General features: G+C 41.0%; 1 protein-coding gene across 1 annotated transcript in view; it reads right to left on the bottom strand.

The window, feature by feature from the left end:
• The window catches only part of ACSL5 (acyl-CoA synthetase long chain family member 5), a 40,896-nt gene that overhangs the window by 14,700 nt on the left and 2,617 nt on the right, over window positions 1-23,579 (bottom strand). The window contains 6 exon segments of the mRNA XM_063102009.1: window positions 671-849; window positions 1,865-1,964; window positions 3,566-3,667; window positions 3,784-3,848; window positions 9,080-9,185; window positions 12,138-12,322. Coding sequence (XP_062958079.1) covers window positions 671-849; window positions 1,865-1,964; window positions 3,566-3,667; window positions 3,784-3,848; window positions 9,080-9,185; window positions 12,138-12,322 — 737 coding nt within the window.

The raw sequence follows: 23,579 nt of genomic DNA, 5'->3' as shown, positions 1-23,579 counted from the left end.
ACACACACACACACACACACACACACACACACACACACACACACACACACACACATTTGGAAGTGGCAAATAGCCAGGCTTTATCAGCAAAAACTTAAAAATGAATACATAATCCTAACAAATATATAATGAGTATGGTTAAAAAAATTTGTAACAGAAGAAGATAAATTATCTTTCAACTTTAAATTTTAAAAAATAAAAAATCTTTTAAAAATAATATAAATAGATAACATTTCAGGGCATGTTAACGTTAACTCATTGTACTCTTTACAACTCCTCTGTGAGGGGCTATTTTTGTTCCCATACTATGGATGGAGAAGGGGAGATGTGGAGTAACTTGCCCAAGGTCATCTAATAGATGTGGAGTTGGAACATGAACCCAGGCAGCCTGGCTCCAGGAGCCATATCCTTAACTATTACTAAACTCTGTATTTATACATACTTTACTTGGAAGTCTGTGCAGCTGGCCACAGAACTTTGTCCTCCTCTGGCATGGGTTTCTGAGTTGTCTTGAGAAAATTATACTCAAAGCTTCATAGCATGAATCTACTTTACTCCTGGCATGCCACCCCTGGAGAACAACAGCCCTGTGCTCTTGTGTAGATGTCCTGCAAGTTGCCCATGGTGTTGGACCAGCCTTGAAGTTGCAAGCTGAGCTTCAGACCCATACCTCAGCATCAAACAGGGATAAGATCTCAATTCCACACTTCTTTCCTCTTTGCTGTAGGTCATCATCAAAGGGGTCCATGAGGATGACCAACTTCAGGCCTGGGGTAAGGCCCTTCTCCACATTTTCTATCAGGAGCGATGCCTTTTCAGGCTTATCACAGATTATTGTGGCAATATCAGCTGAAAGCAGAATAAGGCCATAGGTCACCCATCAGCTCTGCTAAGTACGTGATGGCCTTGCAAGGAGAAAGAGATTTTTAAACATTTCAAAGCTTGCAGGTTCCCTAAGGAGATTACATCTGCAAATGAGATTTATAATGTACAACTAGAAACATTCCATTGATAAAAAATGAGATTAAATGAAACAAAATCACATAGTTTACTTGAATGGTGCCAACACATTTTAGTTTCTAGAGGAACCACAAAATTCCTTCTGCTTGAGAAAAGTCATTGAGACAAAGTGTATGGATTGCTGAGGCGTGGTCCTGTCAACATGTTTTATTTTAAGGAGAGGAGTAGGAAATAGAAGAGAAAGGAGGGGGCAAATGGGAATTTTAGCAGACAGCATTTTGTCACTATAAAGGTTAGCATTTGCTCTCATACTTGTTTGCCTAAATAGAGAGCTTCTGACAGTGTCTATTGTTCAAATGGGTCTACTCATTTTATCTGCTAGTTCCACAACAGAAAGTATCATCTTTCTTTCAATATGTGAAAGGGCTGTTATTTGCCCATTGAACTTGGACTTGTTTCTCTAAAAATGGCATTTTTTTCTACAGACTCACCATGGACATTGGTACATGATGGTTAACTGTACTGACTTAGATTTTACATGAGTAGGAAACAATCTATAGCTTCACCATGATTTAGTCATTTAAGCTCACTCTATGGGCTTTTATCTAGTGTGTTCGAAGTAGGTTGTTTTGTCTCCTAACCATATTGTCACACTATGCCACTTTGAAGCATTTCACTGAACCTTCTATCTGTATATATCTCTGTCTCATGGGCTTTTTGTAACTTCTCTATAAATTATATCCTAAATATTACAGGACCAGAAAGACATGAGCATTTTTTGGCCACAGTATTTCAAGTCTGCCAAAAAAAGCAAAAAAAAAAAAAAAAAAAAAAAAAAGCAGAGATTGAGGAATTATTTAGCATTAAGAAAGAATCAAGTTGTAATGTAATAACAAAGTTTTACCCTTGTTTACAATATATATGATGGCTTCTTCTCCCAAGGTGTCATACAGGGGAACGGCTACCATGGAGTATGTGTAACAAGCCAACTCAGAGATGCTCCACTGCAGAGAGAGAGGCCCAAGTAAGGACTGGAGAGAACTTTAAAGAGTATTAGTTCAGTCATTCAGCCAACAAATGCTTATTTGGTAACTTTTACATAAAAAAAAAAAAATCACTGTGGGGCCATAGGGACTGTCACTGATACTAGAGGAAGATAAGACAGGTGTAGAGATTGCTACAATTCAAGGGTAGACAGGAATACAAAGGTAGAGTGTGACAAGTTCCATCCATAGGAGGTATGGGAAGCATTGCTGGAGTCTGAAAAGGCAAAAATCACTTTCAAGGGTGGAGTACTCTGGGAAACAAGATGGAGATTGGGCAGGGCTTTAGAGAATGGATAGGATTTGGTTATGGATACGGAGGTGGGTAAGGCATTCAAGAAGGAAGTGAATGAACAGAAATAGGATAGCGTGACATCACTGTACATACACATCAGCAAATATGAGGAGTGACAGGAAATAAAATTGGGGAGGCAGTCAGAATCTGCTAATGGTGGGTCTTAAATGTCATTTTGGTGTTGTGGGCTGAATTGTCCCCTTTCCCCAGTTCACGTTGAACGCATAACCTCCAAGGTAGCTATTTGATACTACACTTGATCTTAGCCAAAAGGCCGAGAAGCGATGAAGGTAGCTATTTGAGATGGGCCCTTTAGGAGGAAATTAAGGTTAAATGAGGTCATAAGGATGAGCTAATCCAATATGATTGGTGTCCTTATAAGAAGAGGAAGAGACACCAGTGATGCACACACACAGAGGAAAGGCCATGTGAGGATGTAATGAAAGGCCATCTGCAAGTCAAGGAGAAAGACCTCAGGAGAAACCAAACCTGCTGCCACCCTGATCTTGGACTTCCAGCCTCCAGAACTGTGAGAAAATAAATTTCTGTTGTTTAAGCTACACAGCCTGTGTATTTTATTGTGGCAACCTAGAAGACTAACCCACCAGGTTTGATGCTAAGTTACTAAACTAGAGTCAAGGATACCTCTTCTTACTAAGGCTGAGTGTAATAAATATGGGGTATGTAGATTCACCTAAAAGTGCATCCAGTGTCCTCCCAGACTAATCCTTAGGCAATTAGCTCTAGTGAGGATATGAACCATACAAAGACTTTCCCTGAGGATATTAGGCCTAATGACTTAACTAGAACTTGGAGATAAGCTTAATTCCAATCACTTTAATATCCCAAATCTACTTCCAACTCACTGTGGAAAAATGGCTATGGCAGACGCAACAGCAGTGCGTTCCTTGGTTTACTAGTTCAAGTATAACACACAAGTTCCAAATCTAATACATCCCTTTCCACAATATTTTCAAAATCTTATTTCTCAGTCCCTCACAGCTTCCTTATTTTCCTTATATAATAATCAGACTGACTTAAAATGACCCATGATGGATTGGAAAATAAGGGAAGTCCTAACACCTAGATTAGAGCACTTGACATTTAACCAAGAATTAAGGAAGCTCTAAACTGTAACACTTTCAAGCAGAAGAATGATCTCAAAGTAACTTTGGTAAGTCATCAGCAAGTGTCAGAATGCTGAATTGGTGGTGGGGTTTAAACTTAACCCTGACTCATCTCCTTTAGTTAGCCTCAACATGGTTACCTCTGGCCTATTCTGAGCAAAAATGCCAACAAATTGGTCCGGTGATGGCTTATGTCCTTTATGCAAGAGACAAGAGCCTAGGTACTCTGCTCGATCAGACACCTGCAAAAGAGAGAGAGAGAGAGAAAGAGAAAGAGGTCAAGACCCACAAGAGACCAAATTAACTCAGGATACTACGTTAGCAAAAGAATCTTTCTAAAACCATGGGCTTGACTTACCTGTTTGTAGGACAGCCATCTGTAGGGCTGGTTTGGTTTTCTATATCCCAGGCAGGGCCCATTGCCTAAAAACATAACATTAAAGGAAAATCAGTTCCAGTTGCAAATCCTTTGGACCAGAGAAAGGAGATGGGAATTAAGAAGAAGCAAGACACAAAGGATAAATCCAGCAAGAATGTGAGCTTCTCTTATGTGTCCAGAAAATTCAAAGGCAATCAGTACTCTGCTCTCAAAGGCAGAGAGTCTTGTAAACTATACTTGAAACATTTAGGAAATGCTACAAAACAGGATTGGTTGAGTGCTCCCTATGTGACCTCCATGGTAACAGGCATTCAGAGAAAGTCATTAAGATGGATTAATCCATATAACGTGACCAAGTAAAAGCCTATAAATAAACACAAATGGCCTGTATTGAATAATCTTGGATTGAGGTTTCCTATAATAAAAGAAAAGGAGGCTCATAAAAACATAGAAAAAGATCAAAACATGATCCATCGATCTCATCACACAAACACCATTATTAACATTGATATTTCCTTTTACAGTTCCTTTGCATAGTTTTACGGAGTTATGTTCATTCCAGGTATTTGGAATGAATTTAATAATTTGGGATTCTGCTTCTCTCCTCAACTTGATATACATTTTCCCATGTTGTTTCTTTTCTGTCGAGATTTTAAGGGCTAACCTATGAGGGTGACTTATTTCATGGTTGGTGTTGAGGTTGTTTCCAAGTTTGTCAACTTAAATAATGCTGTGATATTTTCAAATTGATAATTTCAAATTTAGAGCATTTTCTTAGAACACAGTCCCTAAAATGAAATAAGTGGGCTGGGAAGGGGGTGGGAATCAGAACAGTCAGGTTTTTGAGACCTAGACCCACACTGCTTAGTGGAGCAATGGTGACAATTTCCTTTTTTCACTAGCAGCTTATCAAGTTTTATCACACTCTCATAGATACTAAGTAGTGTCTTTTAAAAATGCCTTCTGGAGGCTGGTGGGTTAGCTCAGCTGGTAAGAGCATGATGCTGATAACACCAAGGTCCAGGGTTTGATCCCTGTGGCCAGCCACTAAAAAATAGTCTTTTAGTTTGATAGGTTTGAAAAGCTATTACTTTAGTATAAGTTTCTTCAACAGCTAGTGAAGTGAGATCTTTTTCCTTGTTTGTTAAGTCTTACTTACTCTCTTGAATCATCTGTTCATGTACTAGACCGACACTCATAAAGAACTATAAGAATGCACACGTGTGAAGGCACATATACATTTGCCTTCAATATTTTTCCAATCTGTGTCTTACATTCAACAACAGAAGAATTAAACTTCTAAACACCTAAATGACTCAGGCTTATTCACAATTAAAATAAGCCTGGGCAAGATGGTGGAATGGATGGTCCGCAACGTCACTCTCTCCCACAAATCAACCAAATTTACAACTATAAAAAGGTAACATCAGCAAAGCTGGGGCTGCTGGAGCCCAGGGGAAGAGGAGAAGAGACCTACGGAGTTCATGAAGGTGGGAGAAACTACGATGAGAGAAAGAAAAAGCTGCTCTGAGCATATCGGGCTGCGGCTGCTTTAAGGCTTGAGCTGCTGAGCACATGGAGCAGGAGCCGGCAGGAGCCACAGCTGTGCCCTCCAGATGGAGTTACTTGGAGGTGGCAGGAGAGAAGAAGGCCTTGGTGGCCCCCAGGACAGCAAGACCACTAATAGGGTTCCCCTGGACCCATATAGGAGCGAGGGGCCAGAACAGCTGAAAAAGGGAGCCATTCAGAAGCCGGTGAGTCATCGCAAGGGACCGGCACACAGCCCGTCCCATGGAAGTGTTTGCAGCACAGGCGGTGGGAGAGACGTGCCCACCAAGGGAACACTGGGGCACAGCAAGGACAACTGATCTGCCCCCCAGTCAGCACAGGACCACTCAGAGGAGACTGGTCAGGAATGCAGAACTGCATGGGGCGCAGTTTGATGAAAAAACTCAGCCCAGATCAGAGATTCTACAGAACAAAGACCCACCGGGTCTCTGGAGAGCCAGAAGTACCTATAAGGTCAACCATTAAACCCTGAGCTGCACAAAAAGCCTTCCCTAGGGAAACAGCAGCAAAGCAGCAATTTAGTTCAACCACACAGCTCAAGTACTGGTTCCCACAGGAAGTTCCCCCCTGTTAGAAGCAAAGGACAAAAAATTAGTTCCGGCCCAGGCACACCACCAGCACCTTGAGGCCTGCCTGGGAACTGGAGGCTTGGATCTAGGGACCGGACCCCACTCCCACTTGTAGGCAAACTGCACCAGTGCATCGGGGCCAGCCTGGGTACCCGGGGCAAGGAGAAGGGGAACGGACCACCCTCCCACAACCAGGTACAACATGCCAGCACCTTGGAGCCCACCCAGGGACCCAGGACAAGGAGAAGGGGACTGGACACCCCTCCTACAACCAGGCACACCAAGCCAGCACCTTGGGGCCCACCCAGTGACCAGAGGCATAGAGAAGGGAACCAAACACACCCCACAACCAGGCATACCGCCAGTGCCAAGGAGCATACCAAAAACAGTACCTCCATGTGGGTGGCCCACCATAGCCACCGTAATAACCATGGCTGCTGCAAAAGCGGCTAGATGCCACAGCCACCACGCAGATGGTCCACCAGCCACTGGAGTGCATTCACACAAGAAGAGTCACCAGCAGAGACAAAAAAAAGAAGAGGATGTCTCTTTCCACAAATCCCATTGCAGAGTGACAGAAGAAGCATCTGCTCTACGATAATACTGGGGGACCTGATCACATCTCTCAGCATTAGACAGAACATCTAGGCAACAAATTAACAGAGTAACCATTATTCTTTCAGAAGGAGAGAAGAAATCTAGGGTAATTAGAGGGAGGAGGGGGAGGGAATGGGGGAAGGGGAGAGATTGGACAAGGGGCATAAAGAATAATTACAATTTGTAACAATATTTATGCTAGTAATATTGATTTGATCAACATATCTCAATGTTCAACCCCCAAAATATGTATAATCGATTTTGATTCAATTAATAAAATAAAAATAAATAAATAAATAAATAAGTCTGGGAACATATATTCACTAAAGTATATAGTTAGCTCTTAAAGCTAAGCCACAGAAGTTCATCTAAGTCAGAATGAGGCCGAATTATCAATAGAAAATTAGAAGGAAAGGAAATTTTATAGAAAGCATCTATCCAAATTGCTGAGAGGAATTCAGGTCTTGTCAAAAGGAAGCATTCAGAGAGAGGGTTACAAGGAATTCAGGGGCAAATAAGTGAACTTCTAGACTAGGTGACAGAGGAAGAAGGAAGGAAAGCAGGAAAGAAACAGCCACTCTGACAAAGGGATATAAAAAATGAATGAGGACATCATCCAAAGGAAACATTAGTACTTTTTCTTCCTGTTGAAACAGCTGCATGAAACCTGAAGAAGTAAGGTCTCAGACTACAGATAACTTTTCCTGGAGTGTGGGGAGTCCTGCTTTTTCAGTATGTCACAGCCAATGAATGAGATTGTTTGTACTAACGTTAACCACCAACGATAGCTACCATTTATTGAATGCTTACTCCATGTCGGGCACATTAACTCCCTTAGCCTTCCCAACAGTGACCGTCCCCATTGTGCTAAGAATTGTGAAGGACTCAGACAACTTCTACAAGCTCATCCAGTAAGTGGTAGAGCTGATGAATGCGAAAGCAACTACACCACATTTTCTTATCACCTCTTGATTGGTGAAAACGCTAGCTAAGCCTGCGCCCAAGGAACAAGCCAAACAATTGGCCCAAAAGGGCCAAGACTCAGATCTCATTAAACTCTGTGCCATAAATAGCTTCAGCTTATTAGCCAAACTGCTGACCAAGTGACAGCCTAGGCTTTGATTAATTTATTGAACTCAGACCTTGTTTTTCTAAGATGTGGTCGTCTACAAAGAGCCCCCCCACCTAGCCCCCCATTAACACCTACTTGCTGAAGTTGCCACTTTGTAAAAATTACAAAGCTTTCTGGGGATTTTTAGGTCTCACTGTATGGAATTGTGATTGTGAAACTAAGGTGGAGCCAGAGGATATATATTTTAAACGATCTCCCCAGGTGATTCTCAGCATAGACAAACTACTGGCTAGAAGTTAAAAGGACATATAGGGTTGATGTCAACCGCAGATAGGACCAGAAGTGTCATTTTTCTATGGAGTAAAAAGCCAGATTTCTCATGCCTGCTTACATGAGAAGCCACCTAAACCTTATTGCTTTAGTTTTAATTTAGTATTGAAAAACAATCCTAAGTGAGGTTATCTTATGTGTCACATATAATATGCTAAATAACTTGGTTTTTAGTTAGCATAACAGCACCTGCTCAATGAAGAAAACTTCTAAAAACAGAAAATCCCCAAGGAAATTCTACTATATTAGCCATATACCATCTTAAGTTGCTAGAGAAGTAAAGAAGCTAATGTTTGGTTTGTTTTTGTTATTTGCATAGAAGTCTAAACAAGTGCTGATTTGGAGCAAGAAATACTAATTATAGGCACCTGTGAAGCCTTCAGATAGAAGTTTTCCTTGTCTTGAGGAGTAACTGCTTTTATGAAATACTTAAGAGCTGACCTTAAATAGAACAATCTATTCAAACATGCAGACTTAGATTTCAATATCGGCTCCAACATTTTCTAGTTCTGTGACCTTGGAAATGTTCTCGAACTTCTGAGTCTCCATTTCCTCATCTTTAAAAATGGGGGTGAAAGTAACCAATTCCTGGGACTTAGGGAAGATTAAGTAGATTATAATATGTGCGGTACGTATTGCCTAGTTAGCACTTGACAGGAGTTGGCTATTAATATCTTCATAGTCACAGTTAACAGGCAGAAGGAAAGAGAGGAATAAAAAGTCACAGAGGCAAACATGTGCCTGGACAGAATGTCACCCGAAAGAAACAGGTATAGAAAGCTACAGCTCAATTTGGTCAGTCAAATTTTGAATGGAAACGTGTGTCTAGCTTGTGTTTAATGATATAAAATATAAATATTAAGATTTTATCTCTTCCAAATCACCTTATCCAAGCCCATTTGGTGGTGTTTCTAAAAAAGTCCAAAGATAATTGCCTTCTGTGATACTAAGAGTGGCGGCATGGGCCAGTCGTACGGTATGGCAGTCAAGGACATGGTGAGAAGTCAGGAGTCTGACTGCTAATCCCAGTTGAGATTCTACTTGGACCATCACATCTAAACAGCTGGAGGCAGGGAAGAAGAGGTATGGAACAGGCCCCAACTCAGTCTTACAGGCCAGGCGAGACTGCCAGGCTTACCTGACACAGCAAGTCCTCTTTGGAAACTTTCATACATCGTCTTGGCATCTGGGAAGTAGTAACATAGGAAGCCATCTGTCTGGGAAACACTTTTCCGTGCTCTTCCCTAAGAGACAAGACGAAGTTTAGGCCAAGTCCGAGTCTCCCCCCACCCTTTCCAAAACCTTTATGGCTTGAATTGAAGAGAACAGACATGCTGATTTTGAGGTCACAGGGATGTTCTCTTTACTATTTAATCAACTTTTTAAAATCACAAGATTGCAGTATGGACACATCATAAAAATTTTGGAAAATATAAAAAGCATAAAAAAAGAGTTAAGAAAATTTGATCTGTAATCCCACCAAATCAGATCTGTAATCCCATTGTCACAGTTATGTTTTTGGTAACCTCTGTGGCATATATATATACACACACACATGTGTATGTGAGGAGAGATTATATGTACAGTTTTACATCTTTTTTTTTTTAATCACATCAAGTTTAAACTTCTACTGAATATATAGTATGTGTTTGAGGTACTGTGCAAATACCGTAGATGTGAGTTAAGACAAAATAACTGCTCTTGAGCACCTCATAAATGAAGGAAAAACACACAAATACAAGGGTACTTCAAAAAGTTCATGGAAAGATTTGTATTATCTTTTAATTCTATTTTCCCACAAACTTTTCAAAGTACCCTTGCATCATACTGTGATGTACATACTGTAATAAAAAGAAATACACGATTTGGGAAACAAATGAAGAAAGGTTACAAAGAATAAACGATATTTCAATGGAGACTTCAAAAATAAGCATTTACTGAAAAGATGTGGTTTGGGTAGGGTAGAGGAGAGAAAAGGAAGAGCAATCCAGACTAAAGGAAGAGACTGGATAAGGGCATGGAGGTAAGAAAGCACCTTGCAGAGTCTGCTCGGCAGCTAGAGAGCAGGACAGTTGAGAAAGAGGGAGTAGCTAGGATCTGTCCAAACGTCAGCTGGAACTGCAAGAGCAGCCCTGAGATGGGTCCTGGAGGTACAACAGGAGCTATAGAATAGTACAACACTCATAAAGTTAATCTAGAGAGAACTAGACATCAATTAAATAAGCATTCAAAAATGTAAATTACTAGCCAAGACAAAGGCTATAAAAAGTACAGGGTAACACAGGCTATAACAAGGAATCTGACTTAGTTTAGAACGTCAGGGAAGATTTCTGTGAGATGTCATATCAAGGTAAGATATCGAAAATAAAGTTCCTTGTCCAATGAGAGAATTCAGAGATCATTCAGACTCTTAACTGCAGGCATCTGGATAAGAAGAGATACATTCAACTGAAATAGAACAGAAAAGGATGCGCGCGCACGCCTGCATGCGTGCATGTGTGCATGTGTGCATGTGTGTGTGTGCATGCATGTGTGTGTGCGTGTGTGTGAAGGGAGAGGATGTGCAGAGGAAGGACTTGGAGAGAGCTCGAATTCCTTGAACATCACTGAGATCAGAACTAGAAAGTCAGATCTGGGTGTCACAATCTCTAGGTAAATTTTTCACGTCACGTTTTCTCAGTTGTGAGGATTACGAGCAGGGTTTGTCAGAGTTTAATCTGAGGGCTGAATCTGACCTGCCACCTGCTTTCAAAAATAAAGTTTTATTGGAACATAGTGATGTTCATTCATTTACACATTATCTGGTTCTTTCACTATGCAACAGCACCTTTGAGTAGTTGCAACATAGACCATATGGTCTGCAAAACCTAAACTATTTACTGCCTGGTCTTTACAGAGTATACTTGGTAATCCCTGCTTTATAGGAATCATGTGATGCAGAGAATGAAATCCCAGGATGAGGAGAGGAAAGAACCCAAAAGACATAGGAAGACTGCCTCAAAATTAGGAAGAAATCTCATTAAAGGAGGAGTTTCAAGAAAGAAATCTCAAGTCAAGTGAGAGGAAGGCTGAAGGTCATGGAATTTAGAAGTTAGGTTGAGTGTGACCCAGAGCACTTTGGAGGAGATGGCAGTGCTCAAAAGTTCAGATCTCAGTGGGTTGAAGTTCAGCAGAGGAAATCAACAGACTACTCTTAAAAAACTTTGCTGACAAAGGGAAGGATTGAGAGGAGATAGTGGCCTGAAGCAGCAGGATAGGAAGATGCCACTTAAGAAACTGAATAATCGAATATGCAAACATACCAATAAAGGGGGTGGGGTGGGGAGTGGCAAAGCAGCAGTAAGATTCCCGATTAGATAAATAAAAGATTGTAAAGAAAACAGAAGGGGTTAGCCTTGTGAGGGAACAGGAATGCTTTTTTCTCTTAGGAGGGTTGATGATGAAAACTAATATTTATGGAGGCAGAGGGAAGGAAAGGTGAGGAGGACTTTCTTGGAGCTTTCAGTTTGCTTACAGATGCAGGAGGCTGGGTGAGAAAGTCAGGGCAACAAGTCCAGTTCAACTACTAGTTTTAAGAATGAATATTAACTCAAAGCTAGAATTTAACTCAAGGAAGTGATTTTTTTTTTTTTTTTTTTTACCATTCTCACACATTGGGTACCTGCGAACCCTTGACCTTGGTGTTAGAACACTGCGCTCTAACCAACTGAGCTCACCGGCCAACCACGTTGGGCATCTCAATGAAAATGTTCTCCTGCTCCCCAAGTACTCACTCAATCATCTAGATCATGGGTCTGCAAACTTTTTCTCTAAAGGGCTAAAAAGTAAGTACTTTATACTTTGTGAAACATATATGATCTGTCCATTTAAAAAAAATTTATCCCTTTAAAAATGTAAAAACTATTCTTAGCTTGCTAATCGCACAAAAAAAGACGGAGTTTACCCAAGGGCTGTAGTTTGTCAACCCCAATCTAGATTACTGGCATCATATGATCTAGCTGTGGTTTCATTTTTACTACAAAGGAGAATGTGCCAGTAATAGAAATTTAAATTTGTAGATTGTCTGTTTATTCATTACCTAAAAGTTTTACTTTTTCTTACTACACCCAACCCCCTTCATGAGTTATCCCCAGGTTTTGAATTACAGTTTGTGTTCAATCAAAGTTGACAAATTAGAAAGATGTGTGGTAAGTTACCTCAGTTTCCACAGACTGATGGTTCAGGTCAATGAGAGGTAAACTTGGAGGAGGTCTGTTGATCAGCCAGAGGAAGATGGCAGCTCCAAATGTCAGAATGCAGATCAGTGCCGGGGTTGGAAGTGGGGAAAACAAAAAATTAAAAATAAAAAGCATCTTTGTGAATAGCAGCAGGAAAGTCAGACCTTAAAAAAAAAAAGGGAAGGGGAGGAAGAAAAATTTAGAGGAAATGGCCTCCAGATAGAGTTGGAACTCTCTGATAGTAGGATTTCTCTCTCTGTTTATCTTGGCAATGTTAAAAATAATAGAATGCGTTCTCCACCCCTGCTACTTGACTGTCCTCGCACAGAGCGGAAAGGATCAAAGGAAACGAGTTAATCATTTCCCAGCTAATTTTGAGAAGTGACCGCCCATTTATTTTTGGCCTGCAAAACCTAGAAGGTGGCCTCTGGACCCAACACAAGCTGGTAGTGAGAGGAGGGTGCACCGGAGAGCTTCCGCTGCCCAGGCAGACCGACGGGCAGGAAGGACTTTTCTGGCTGGATTTCCCCCAATTAAGCCAAACAGAAGAGAAGACCTCTGTAGAGGTAATGCCACAGGTTTTAGAAGTCATTCATTTTGCACGAAGGACATTTCCTTCTGGCCAGATATGCCTTGCTCATTGCTTTCTTTTTTGGAGAATTAGGAGGGTTTGAGAGATCAACAGCGTTCCAACGTGCCGTGTCCACTGTCCTCTCTAGGGAGCCCAGAGGAATCATTTTTCCAGGAGGCAAACTTTAGCCAGGTACACAGAAAGGGTGCTGGAGAATGAGCCTGACACACGGTGAGCATTGAAGATTTAGGCCAGGAAGAGATCTCAAGGAACTAAAAGCAGCAAAGGCTTTCCCCCACCCAGCTTTTCTCATAGTTTCCAGCCTAGTTCAGCTTCAAAATACTTTAACAACTTTGGGGCAGGTCCTAGCAATATACCCTTCCCAAGCCATCTTTTTCAATGGTCTCCTCACACCTTTCGGCAGCAGTCATATGTGCACGAACTATATGCCCTGAGCTGGAGTGTTTGTATGGTTCATTTACTTTAATTCAAAGCAATGCTGTAAAGCAGTATTTCACAGAAGAGAGGAGGGAAGCTCCTGGGTTAAAGTGACTTGTCCAAGGTCACACACCTTTTTTCATTGCTGCTTCTCTTATTAAAATCTACAAAACCACAACTCATTTTTTTTTCTTTTCTTTTCTTATAGATTCTTGTCAGAGTTCAAAGAGACTGATTTTGTCTGGCACCTGACAGGTTCAGAATTTGCCTTCTTCAAAGTTTACCACCACGCCTGAGGGAACAGTATCTCAGAGATGAGGTTAAATGTTCCCACTCAAAATCAAAAGAACAAAGCAAGCCCAATAAAAAGTTTTATCAGATCAAGAGCATAGCTGCTCTTAGAGCTTTAGGGCAGCTGCCATTAGCGGGCATCTGGAATCTTCTCACTTAAGTCTAATACTACTTTCATCTTAGAAAGGATATAGGACATAAGAATTTTGTGTGGGGGCTGGAAAAGTCAGAAAAAAATCCTGAGTCATTCTTATCATTTTTTCTGCCCCTCGATAGGTTATTACCTGACTTTGCAGTCCATTTAATGCAAGAAAACTGAACTTCCAGAGACTAGGATGATAGCCCCCAGCTCCTGTTTCCTTCCACATTACATTTAGAGGGAGAATGAGAAAACAAAAACAAACGTAGGTGCCACACGTGCTAGGTTACGTAACAACAAAGGTGCCATTGTGACCACCTGGCAGGATTCTGAGAGCTGGGATTTTTGGAATCCAGCCTTACCTGAACTTGTATGGTGAGGCGGCACTCCGGGAGGCAAGAAAGCATTTGAGAGCCAGATCTCAAGGAGGATGCTGTTCTCCAACCCAGGCAGAGAAGGGAGACGGCCCCAGGGAAAATTGTGAAATTGACAGAGCAGGTTGCAGCGCCAATTGGGAGGAGAGGCCTGCCGTGCGCTCACCCGTCCTGCCCACCACCAACCCCTGGCCTCAGGCTGCAACACTGCCACAGGCCTGGTAGTATCTTATATGGGCTTCTTCCCTCTGCGCTGATCTCACCTGCAAATTAAGAGAGCCTTATCTGCACCCTCCTTCTCGACTATGGGAACAAATTATTGCATGGAAGACTTTTACCCTCTTCTTTCAGAAGGTAGATTTATATTCTAATAGACTTTGCAAACAATGTCTTCACAGTAGGGTCTAAAGGTGAAATTTCTGTTTGGTTGTGGTGGCATGGTGGTGGGGGGAGAGGAGAGAAGACAAAGAGCTGGGAGGTAACGCATGGGAGAGAAGGGATAGGGAATCCATGACCAGTCTCAAGGGGGCACCTGCTACCAATCCCAGTTGATTGTTACCACATAGTAATGTGGGGCTGAGGTCACCAGATTGCCAGATTTTTTCCCCCTAGATAACCCAGTAGATGAGATTTTTGTGGAACTTCGATTTTCACTAATAGCAAGTTTCAAAGGTCTGGAATGGGATAAACAAGAACACCTCCTAATTTAATTCGGACCATGATCTGTTAATTCCTGATTTTTCCTTTTAGACACACTTCAGTCACACTCCCCACAAATGGGATGAGACCGACCACTTCATTACAGATGAAGGAGATAGTTACAAATGTCCAGGCCACAGTTTCATGAGAATGAAAATACCTCGCCCACACTGGTGAGGGATTTTATTTGCAGAAGACACTGAAGGATGTATTTATTTGTCCCCTGAAATAGCCTATTCTCTTAGTTTGCTATCACTGATCAGGTATCCAACTCAAGTAGGAGATGCACAGAGTTTCAGATGGTTCCTCCCTGCTACCTCCACATTTGTAAAAAAATTGAGATAAAATTCACATAACATAGAATTAACTATTTTAAAATGTACAATTTTGCAGCATTTAGTACATTTACAATGTTGTGCAACCATCACTTCTAGTTAGTTCTAAACATTTTCATCACCCCTCCAAAAGAAAAACCTGTACCCACTAAACAGTCATTTCCCATTCTCTCCTCCCCCAAAGCCCTAGAGAAAGTGCCTAATCTGCTTTCTGATTCTATGGATTTACCCATTCTAAATATTTCATATAAATGAAATTATAAAATATGTGACTTTTTGTGTCTGACTTCTTTAACGCAGCATGTTTTTAAGGTACAGTCATGTTATAGTATGTATCAGTACTTCATTCCTCTTCATAGCTGAATACTATTCCATTGTATGGATATACCACATTTTGTCTATTCATTCATCAGTTGATAAATATTAGGGTTTATTGTGTATGCTGCTGTTATAAATATTTGTACACAAGTTTTGGTTTGAATACCTTTTTTCAATTCTTTAGGTTGTATACCTAGGAGAGGAATTGCTGGGTCACATGGTAACTTTATGTCTAACTTCTTGAGGAACTACCAAACTGTTTTCCCCCGTGGCTCCACTATTTTACATTCCAACCACCAAAGTAAGAGGGTTCCATTTTCTCCACATCCTCACCAAAACTGCTATTTTTTTTTTAATAGCCATCCTAATGGGTATGAAATGGTATCTCATTGTGGTTTCATTTTCATTTCCCTAATGACTAATGATATTGGGCATCTTTTTATGTACTTACTGGCCATCTGTATTTCTTCTTTGACGAAATATCTACTCAAGTCCTTTGCCCATTTTTTAATTGAGTTGTTTGTCTTTTTGTTGTTGAGTTGTAAGAGTTTTTTACATTTTTTGGATACTAGACCCTTATCACTATATGATTTACAGTATTTTCTCCCATTCTGTAAATTGTCTTTTCACTATCTTGACAGTCTCCTTTTTAATGCACAAAAATACACACACCCATTTTTAACCTTATTATGTCAGCACAAGAGAAGATTTGCAACCATATAAGGTAACTCTCTCACTGTTTAAATGGGACAAAATAAAGGCCTGAGAGAAGGCAAGACCCTCGGGTCACACCATTACTGGACTGGGAAGCTCTGGTTACCATTCTAACCTGTAGAATGTGTTACCACCTCCAGTTATGCTCAAATAAATGAGAATTAAAGCCATCACCATTCTTATCATGTGTTCTGTGTGACTCAAATTACAATTCCGATTCAGCTGCTCCACAGAAGCCCTGTGATGGCATTTCATCTCCCCTTTAACGTCACTCCTTGTTGGGAAAAAATGGGGAAGAGAGAAGTGCAAAAATTGTAAAGAACAGGAAGGAGAGCTCTGTCATGCTGTGTCTGAGAGTTCCAGTTTCAGGTCATCCACAGATGGCTGAGCAAATACACACTGGGGTAGCCCCAAGTGGAAAGCTTCCTCTGCTTTTTGATGTGGTGATAGCAACATGCCCCAGACCCCAGGATGCCCATTTGTCTTCTACCCTTCCCCTTGATTCAGTCCAGGGCCATCCACGCTCCTCTGTGGTATGGATGGTCATAACCAAAATCACTCATCTCCTGGTTCTTAACATCTTTGATTTTCAAGCTAGTCAAAGGACATCTTCTGCCTTCATACCTTATGCAAGCTTCCTGGATTGGTCCTAGTGTCTAAGTTATGACCAACCCACAGTCAGCTTTGGATTTTGCTTCTTTGTGGATTTGGAACAGCAGCATTTCTTCATTAAGTCTCATTTTCTTTGGATAAAGTCTCTAAAGGGCCCCTTCTTCTCTAATATTCAAGTTTTTGGTCAACCATGTTTATTGCTATGAATCTTTCAGGTCTGGTTATTCCCAGATCAATACTTTGGTAAGGTATTGAATTATGGTGTTGAATGATGATGAGGGTGTATTTCTAACAACACATCAAGGACTACTCAGGATCAGTCTACCCCTCTAGGCTTGAAAGAATGAGAAAGAAGTCATCTACATTGGTTAAGTGGGCAGAAAGTCTAGCCAAGAAGTAAATCATTCTGTGACCCTGGGTTTATGAAATTCTAACAATAAGGCAAATTATCTTTGCTTTTAGGCCTGGAGAACTAATTATTTTCTGTGCAATAATGAGATATAAATTGCAATTACAAGTTTTTTTCGTTTTTTTTTTTTTTTTTTATAGAAGAAATCTACCTTCTAGAAAGTGGCACACATTTATTTGGATTTAATTGGTTTCTCTGCCTGCTTGCATGTATGGACTCATCCCGTGGTGATAGAAAGCTCATTAAAAGGGAGATCAAAGTCTCCAGGTTCTTATACCCAATTAGTTAACACATTCTTCCATGCTATGAATTACTTACTCTCTCCTAGAGACTATGTCATAAGTTTTTACAACTTGTAATGACTCCAAAGGGACCTGTGTGTTATTTAGGAGTCTGTATACAAAAGTTTCACTTTCTGGGCTGGGCTTTCAATCTAACCCAGTCTCCTTTGTTATTTTCTCTAAATTCCTGCCACTCAACTTATTAGGACTCCATCTCAGTCCTTAAACACAGACAAACTCCAAAGTAATGGCAAAAGGTCAGTAGGACATTATAAACCAAGAGCATCATAAGCATACCTGGAAGGATCTGATAACCTTTTCCTTAATATGCAATGAATGTGAGTCAGGTATGGGTTCTATTGCAAGATCCTTCACCCAATTTCCTCAGAGCCCTGGGGCTAAGGGCTTTTTCACCTTTTCTTATACCAGTTTACTTTTCTGTATCACATGTAGTTTTCTTCTACTAGAGAAATAAAAGATAACATGATTTGAGACAATGAACCTGTTTCACAAAACTCAACCAGTCAGAGAAAAGCCTAATATGAAAAAACATTGTTCCCAAGAAATGTCAGTTGCAGCTGTCCATGTTACTTAAAATGATTCAAAGATCAAAAGGGTCAGCATTCAGTTAGATCCGAGATAAAAATTAGTGCTCATATTTCCCAACTTAAAAAAAAAACCAAAAAACAAAAAACCAGTTGAATGGAGAAATCCTAAAAACTGTCTAAGAAAATAAGAGACAATTAGTACTTTTTACCTTTATAACTACTGAGATAATTCAATAAGGTGGTCAGTGACCAAAATTGGTACCCTGAGAGTCAATAGCTTTCCTATATTTCATACAAATAATTAATTTGAAGCCATCAAAAAGATACCATTTACAATAGTGTATATAAGAACAAATGTGTAAAACCTATAGGAATAAAAAAAAGTTTGGATCTGATGCATATAAGAAGGCTTGAAAAATGAACATACCTGAAATATCAAGGGCCCTATCTGTACATCTAATGCAACCCTAATAAAGACCAATAAGATTTTCTTGGGAACTAAAAAGTTACTTCTGAAGTTCACCTGGAAAAATAAAACTTACAAAAAGAGTCAAAAAAAATTTGAAAAATAGCAGGAATTGAGTAAGTGGCAGAGAGGTAAACATTACCAAATTTGAATACTTATTATAGAGTTATAGAAATTTCCTATTAGTCACAAATAGACAAATCTATTTAGTAGAATAATCCTGAAATACACCCAGTGGATGCTATTCTCATATAGCAAATTGCATTTCAAATCAAAACACATTTTTTTTCACTTACAATAAATGTGTTGAGAAAACAAGGTAGCTATCCAGGGAGAGTATATAAAGCTGGTTACTGTCTTACAACAAAAATAAGTTGCAGATGGATGAAAGGCTTAAATATGAAACAATAAAAACCATAAATATATTTTGGGGAAAAAAGTATAAGAGAATTTTTTTTTTAATAATCTTGGCATGGGGAAGAATCAAGAGAGACATAAAACCTCAAATCTATAAACAGAAATGTTGGCAAGTTTGATGTAATAACAATTTTTTTAAAAATTGCCCTGTAGAAAAGATACAAAAGACAAAGTCAAAAGGTAAACCTGGAAAAGTATCAAATACCCCGGACAGGCAAAGAGCTAATTTCCATAATAAAGAAAGCTCAGAAGGCAATTAAAAAAAAAACCCAATAAATAAGGGCAGAGGACACGACCAGAAAGTTCACAGCAAAACAAACAGGTTTCTCAAAATTAGAGAAAGACGTTCAACTTTTCTAATAGTTTTTAAAAATGTAAATTTAAATGAAATGGCTTTTCCCCGCGCATTAGCTTAGTAGTGACCAAACAGTGTAAACTGCAATGTTAATTGTGGAAACATAAATTTGGTACAGCTTCTTAGAGATGTGCCCAGTGCCCTCTACCATGATTTAAAATGTATGCCCTAATGATTTATACTGTACATCAATTTATCCTGTAGAAAGAGATCAGCTCAATAAAGTGCATCTCCGGTGACTTATAAAGTACTGGTTAAGAATGTGGGTTCTTAGACTACTTGGGCTCAAACTCTGCTGGGTCATCTTCTTTGTGATCTAGGGCAGGTAACTTAACCTCTGTATAGTTTCTTATCTGTGAAGTGGCAATAATATTGTCTCCCTCTTAAGGCTGTCACCATGATTAAAGGAGCTAATGTCTGTGTAATGTGCTTAGAACCATGCCTGGCACATAGGCTCAGGTATTAGTTATTATATTTATCATCATTAAAGCTATAGGATTGTTTGTAATGTAAGAACTCAGGAAAGCCTTCCTTGATAGGAGAATAAGCAAATAAATTATAGCACTTTCACACAGTGGAACTCTTGGCAGGTATTAAAAAGAAGAGTGTAAATCTGTATGTACTGAGATGAAAAGAGCTCTGTGATCGATTGCCAAGTAGGAAGAAACACACGTGGACAGTGTACACATTATGTTCCCAGTTGTGACAAATTGTATATGCATTTGCATTTCTGAAAGGATAATACTCATAGGAAAAGAAAGATGGAAGAGGAGAAATCATGAATGGATTTTTCAGAAAGATTTGGGTATTCAGTCATTCAGTCAAATGATTTTGAAGGGCTTGATTGAGTATCAGGCATTGTTCCAGGTGCTAGGGGTATGGCAGTGAAAACCCTGCCCTCATGGGATTGTATTCTATTAGGGGGTTTGACAACAAGCCTGAACAATAACTAGATTATATGGTATGATATGGGAAAAAAAAAAAATTGAGCAGAGAAAGAGGGTGGGTGTACAGTGTGGGGGGGGGAGTTTTAATTAGGGAGCTTAGAGTAGGTCTCACTGGGAAGGTAACACTTAACAACATGTGCTATTTCATCTGAAATATGCATGCTTTAAAAAAAAAATCACCAAACAATAAAATGGCCAAGTCTGTGTAATCCCACCTCTGACTCAGGCAGCTGATTTAGAAAGTTCCACCACCTCAGTTAGTGACATTTTATGTGAATCCACTATAGCTTTGCTTCTACAAGTGCGCCTCTCCCACCACCAAAACCACGTTTGACACACACATTTTCCAAGTGCTCATGTTATGTAATGCTTCCAAGCCACTGAATAATCCAGTCTGGACTGCAGCTCTAGGGATGGAAATTTTTTCATTCATTCCTCCAGAAGATAAGAAACTAGAGCAAAGGTAAAGGCTGAGCCATAGGGCCAGAGGGGCCTGGAAAGTATATCTTCCATCATTTACTCCAATTAGATGAGAAGATCCTGACCTGTGAACCTGCAGATAACTTCCCAGCCACTCTCCAGCGCCCAGACCCTCAGGTCACCTCCTCACATTATCTGTGTCCCCAGGCAGATGGGAAAGGGTCTCCTCCTAGTCTTCATGGAGGCTCTGGGCAGAGCAGGAAGACAGCATTATCAAAGGGAGTCCTATAAATCCCCAGGAGGTGGCTCAGTAGTTATTTCCATAGCACGGAAAGATTCCATTTGATTGTAAATTTTTTTAAAAGGTAAGTAGTATTAACCTCCTACATCTCTCCCTCCCTAGTTCAATTGCTAGGCTGCGTCCAACAGCTCCAATTTCCAAGACAGCAGGCAGAGAAAGGGTGAGAGTCTAGGCTTGGGATGGGTTCTGTGGCCCACAATCAAACATACCATAAATAAATCATTCAGGCTTTTGATGCATATCCACTGGTGACAACTGTTTTGCTGAATCGCACAGGAAAAGCTATGGGATCCAGAGCTCAGGAGGGTTATAAGATGTGGAGGAGGATTAGCTCTTTCCTCATGGTTGGGTCTCCATGAGGCTTCCCGTGACTCAGTGAACATCTCTGTGCTGTGACCCTTCCCTTGCAGAGGCTGTCCTAGCCTTTGGATTCTACTGCGCCTAGCACGGTACCCAAGGTACAGTGGGAACCTCCTGTTAGTGAGTCACATTCTCCTTTTACTGACCCCTGGTACAAGTTAGAGAAAGGCAACTGTGGAGGGAGTTTGTTGAAGGAAACAGGTTGCAGAATTCAATCCCCTAGGAAATACAATGTGCTTCTTATACACAGAGGGAGACAGAGTCTGCTAAGTCTTCATCAGGAATGCCACAGCCAGGGGCTTCACATCACGAGAAAGTCAATGCTAAGCAGCCCGACCTGAGCAAGGTCAAGGTTCACTCATGACACATGCATTTGGATATCTGAGCACCTATTATGTGCCAGGAAGTGTGTTCAGCATGGGGAAAGCATGCTTAGAGTTCCTAGTCTAGCAGGGAATAGAGCCTATTCCCCAGGCAGTCACAGTACTTTAGGACAAGCAGTCTATGGGGTGTACCCTAGCTTTGGCAGCACTTGGTGGACTGGAGAAGTATGTGTGTGGCAAGGGATGTGTTTACTCTCTGCACTTTTAATATACATTAACTTTCAATAAGGCAAACAACAATCTTGGACCTGCGTATCCACACTGTGCCATGTGTTGAGGGACAAACATTTAGAAGACATAACTCCTGCCCTCTGGGGACTTACAGGTCTATCTAAACACTAAAAACACTTACAGAATGACTCAGAGGGTGGGATGAGCTCATGAGTTTAAAGAAGGGAGAGATCTGTGTAGACTGGAGTAGATTAAAATGCCTACATGGAGCACTAGAACCTCAACGATGTATAATCCTTGATCCCCTGGTTTTATTGCCAACAGTCTCTTTTCCAGGGGCAATGAAGGATACTGATCCCACAAATAAAGCTAATGGCTAGTAAGACCCTGACTGTGATTCCAGCAGGGTCACTGTCACCAAAGCATCTTTCTCAACTGTTGTCTGTGTCTCTCTATCCACTTGAAGAATGAAGAGACCAGTCATCCCATTAGGTTGGAAGAGCCTAAGTGGATGGGAAGAAGGAAAATAACCACACATGGCTAGGGCACGAAAGTGGGAAAAGTGGGACATTTAGGGGAGGGAAATAGTGAAGAAATATTTCTGATAGAGGTAGAGGGTCCATCTTTAGTTGAATGGAAAAATAAAAACATCCCTGAAGGAGATGGCGTCTGGGGCCTGATGCAGGCACTGTTCCAGTGGGTTCATTTTGCTCACAAACAACAGAGAGCCTGGGGTTTGGGGTGGGCCTTGGCCAGCTGAGCTGAACGGTATTTAACTTAAGCCCTCATGAAGTCAAATACTAAGAGCCTCTAAACTCAGCCTGTTAAGACATCATAGGATAGTTGTTGAGCCATCCATAGGATGAGGAAAGTAGGCGACAAAAGAGAGCTCAGGTTTATGTAGCCAACCTTTATCCACTCCTGAGCTTCAAACACATCACAGTTCAGCAGCCCTGCCTGCCCTGAGGAAAACCTTGTCCCAGTAAACACTCCCGAAGGGCATCCCAAGCCTGTTGCTGACCAAGTGAATTATGAGAAAACCCAGGTAAAGAGCAGTGTCAGAAGTTCACTGGACTTGATAAGAGGGCCTGTAAAAAGGTAGGCTGGACAGAGTGATAGGTCCTTGTCACCCATGCCAGGATAAGATGGGCTGATGCAAGAGTTTGTGCAAGAGGCCTCCCTGCCTTGTCTCTGCAGAATTAGCCCTCACACTACCCGCTTGACCAATGGTCAGGACTCACCAGACTCAAAGGTCAAATAACAAGCTTTATCACCAACAGTCGCATTTCCAGGGGCAAACTTTCAAGGCCATTGCCTTTTCAGGTAGCACAGCAACAGCTCTACCACTTACCAGATGTGTGGCTGTGGAGACTGTTAGTTAATGTCACTGAGCATCAGTTTTCCTCAACTGTGCACAGAAGAGGCAGGTGATAATCCCTACTTGAAAGGTGAACTCTGTGTAGAACTTCTGGTACATCGTTGGGTATATGGGAAGCCCTCAGTAAAGACTAGCTTCCTTGTCCCTCTTCCATTTTCCTCACTTTTCAAGTCCTGGTCAATATTAAATGTTCTATTACGAGACATCCCAAAAGAGAAGAGAAGGTCATGGTCTTTGTACAATAACTGCCCTTCCGCTTACATGCAAAGGTCTCAATGGCTCCTCATTTCTATCTAAACAGAGCACTTCTAGTTGGAGAAGGCATAGTCTTTGACCCAGCCTCCTCCCCCATCTCTTGGCACCCACATCCTCCCACAAGCCTCTCACAACTATTAGAAGAGAAAGACCCATGAAGACTGAGAGATCTACTAGCAGCATCCCCAAAGAGGGTTGATACCATGGCCTGTCCACAGCAGCACATGGGCTGTCTGACC

This window comes from Cynocephalus volans, chromosome 7 (assembly GCF_027409185.1).
Source record: "Cynocephalus volans isolate mCynVol1 chromosome 7, mCynVol1.pri, whole genome shotgun sequence".
Taxonomy (NCBI): domain Eukaryota; kingdom Metazoa; phylum Chordata; class Mammalia; order Dermoptera; family Cynocephalidae; genus Cynocephalus; species Cynocephalus volans.
The sequence above is the reverse complement of the archived record's forward strand: the minus strand, read 5'-3'. Positions and strand labels throughout refer to the sequence as shown.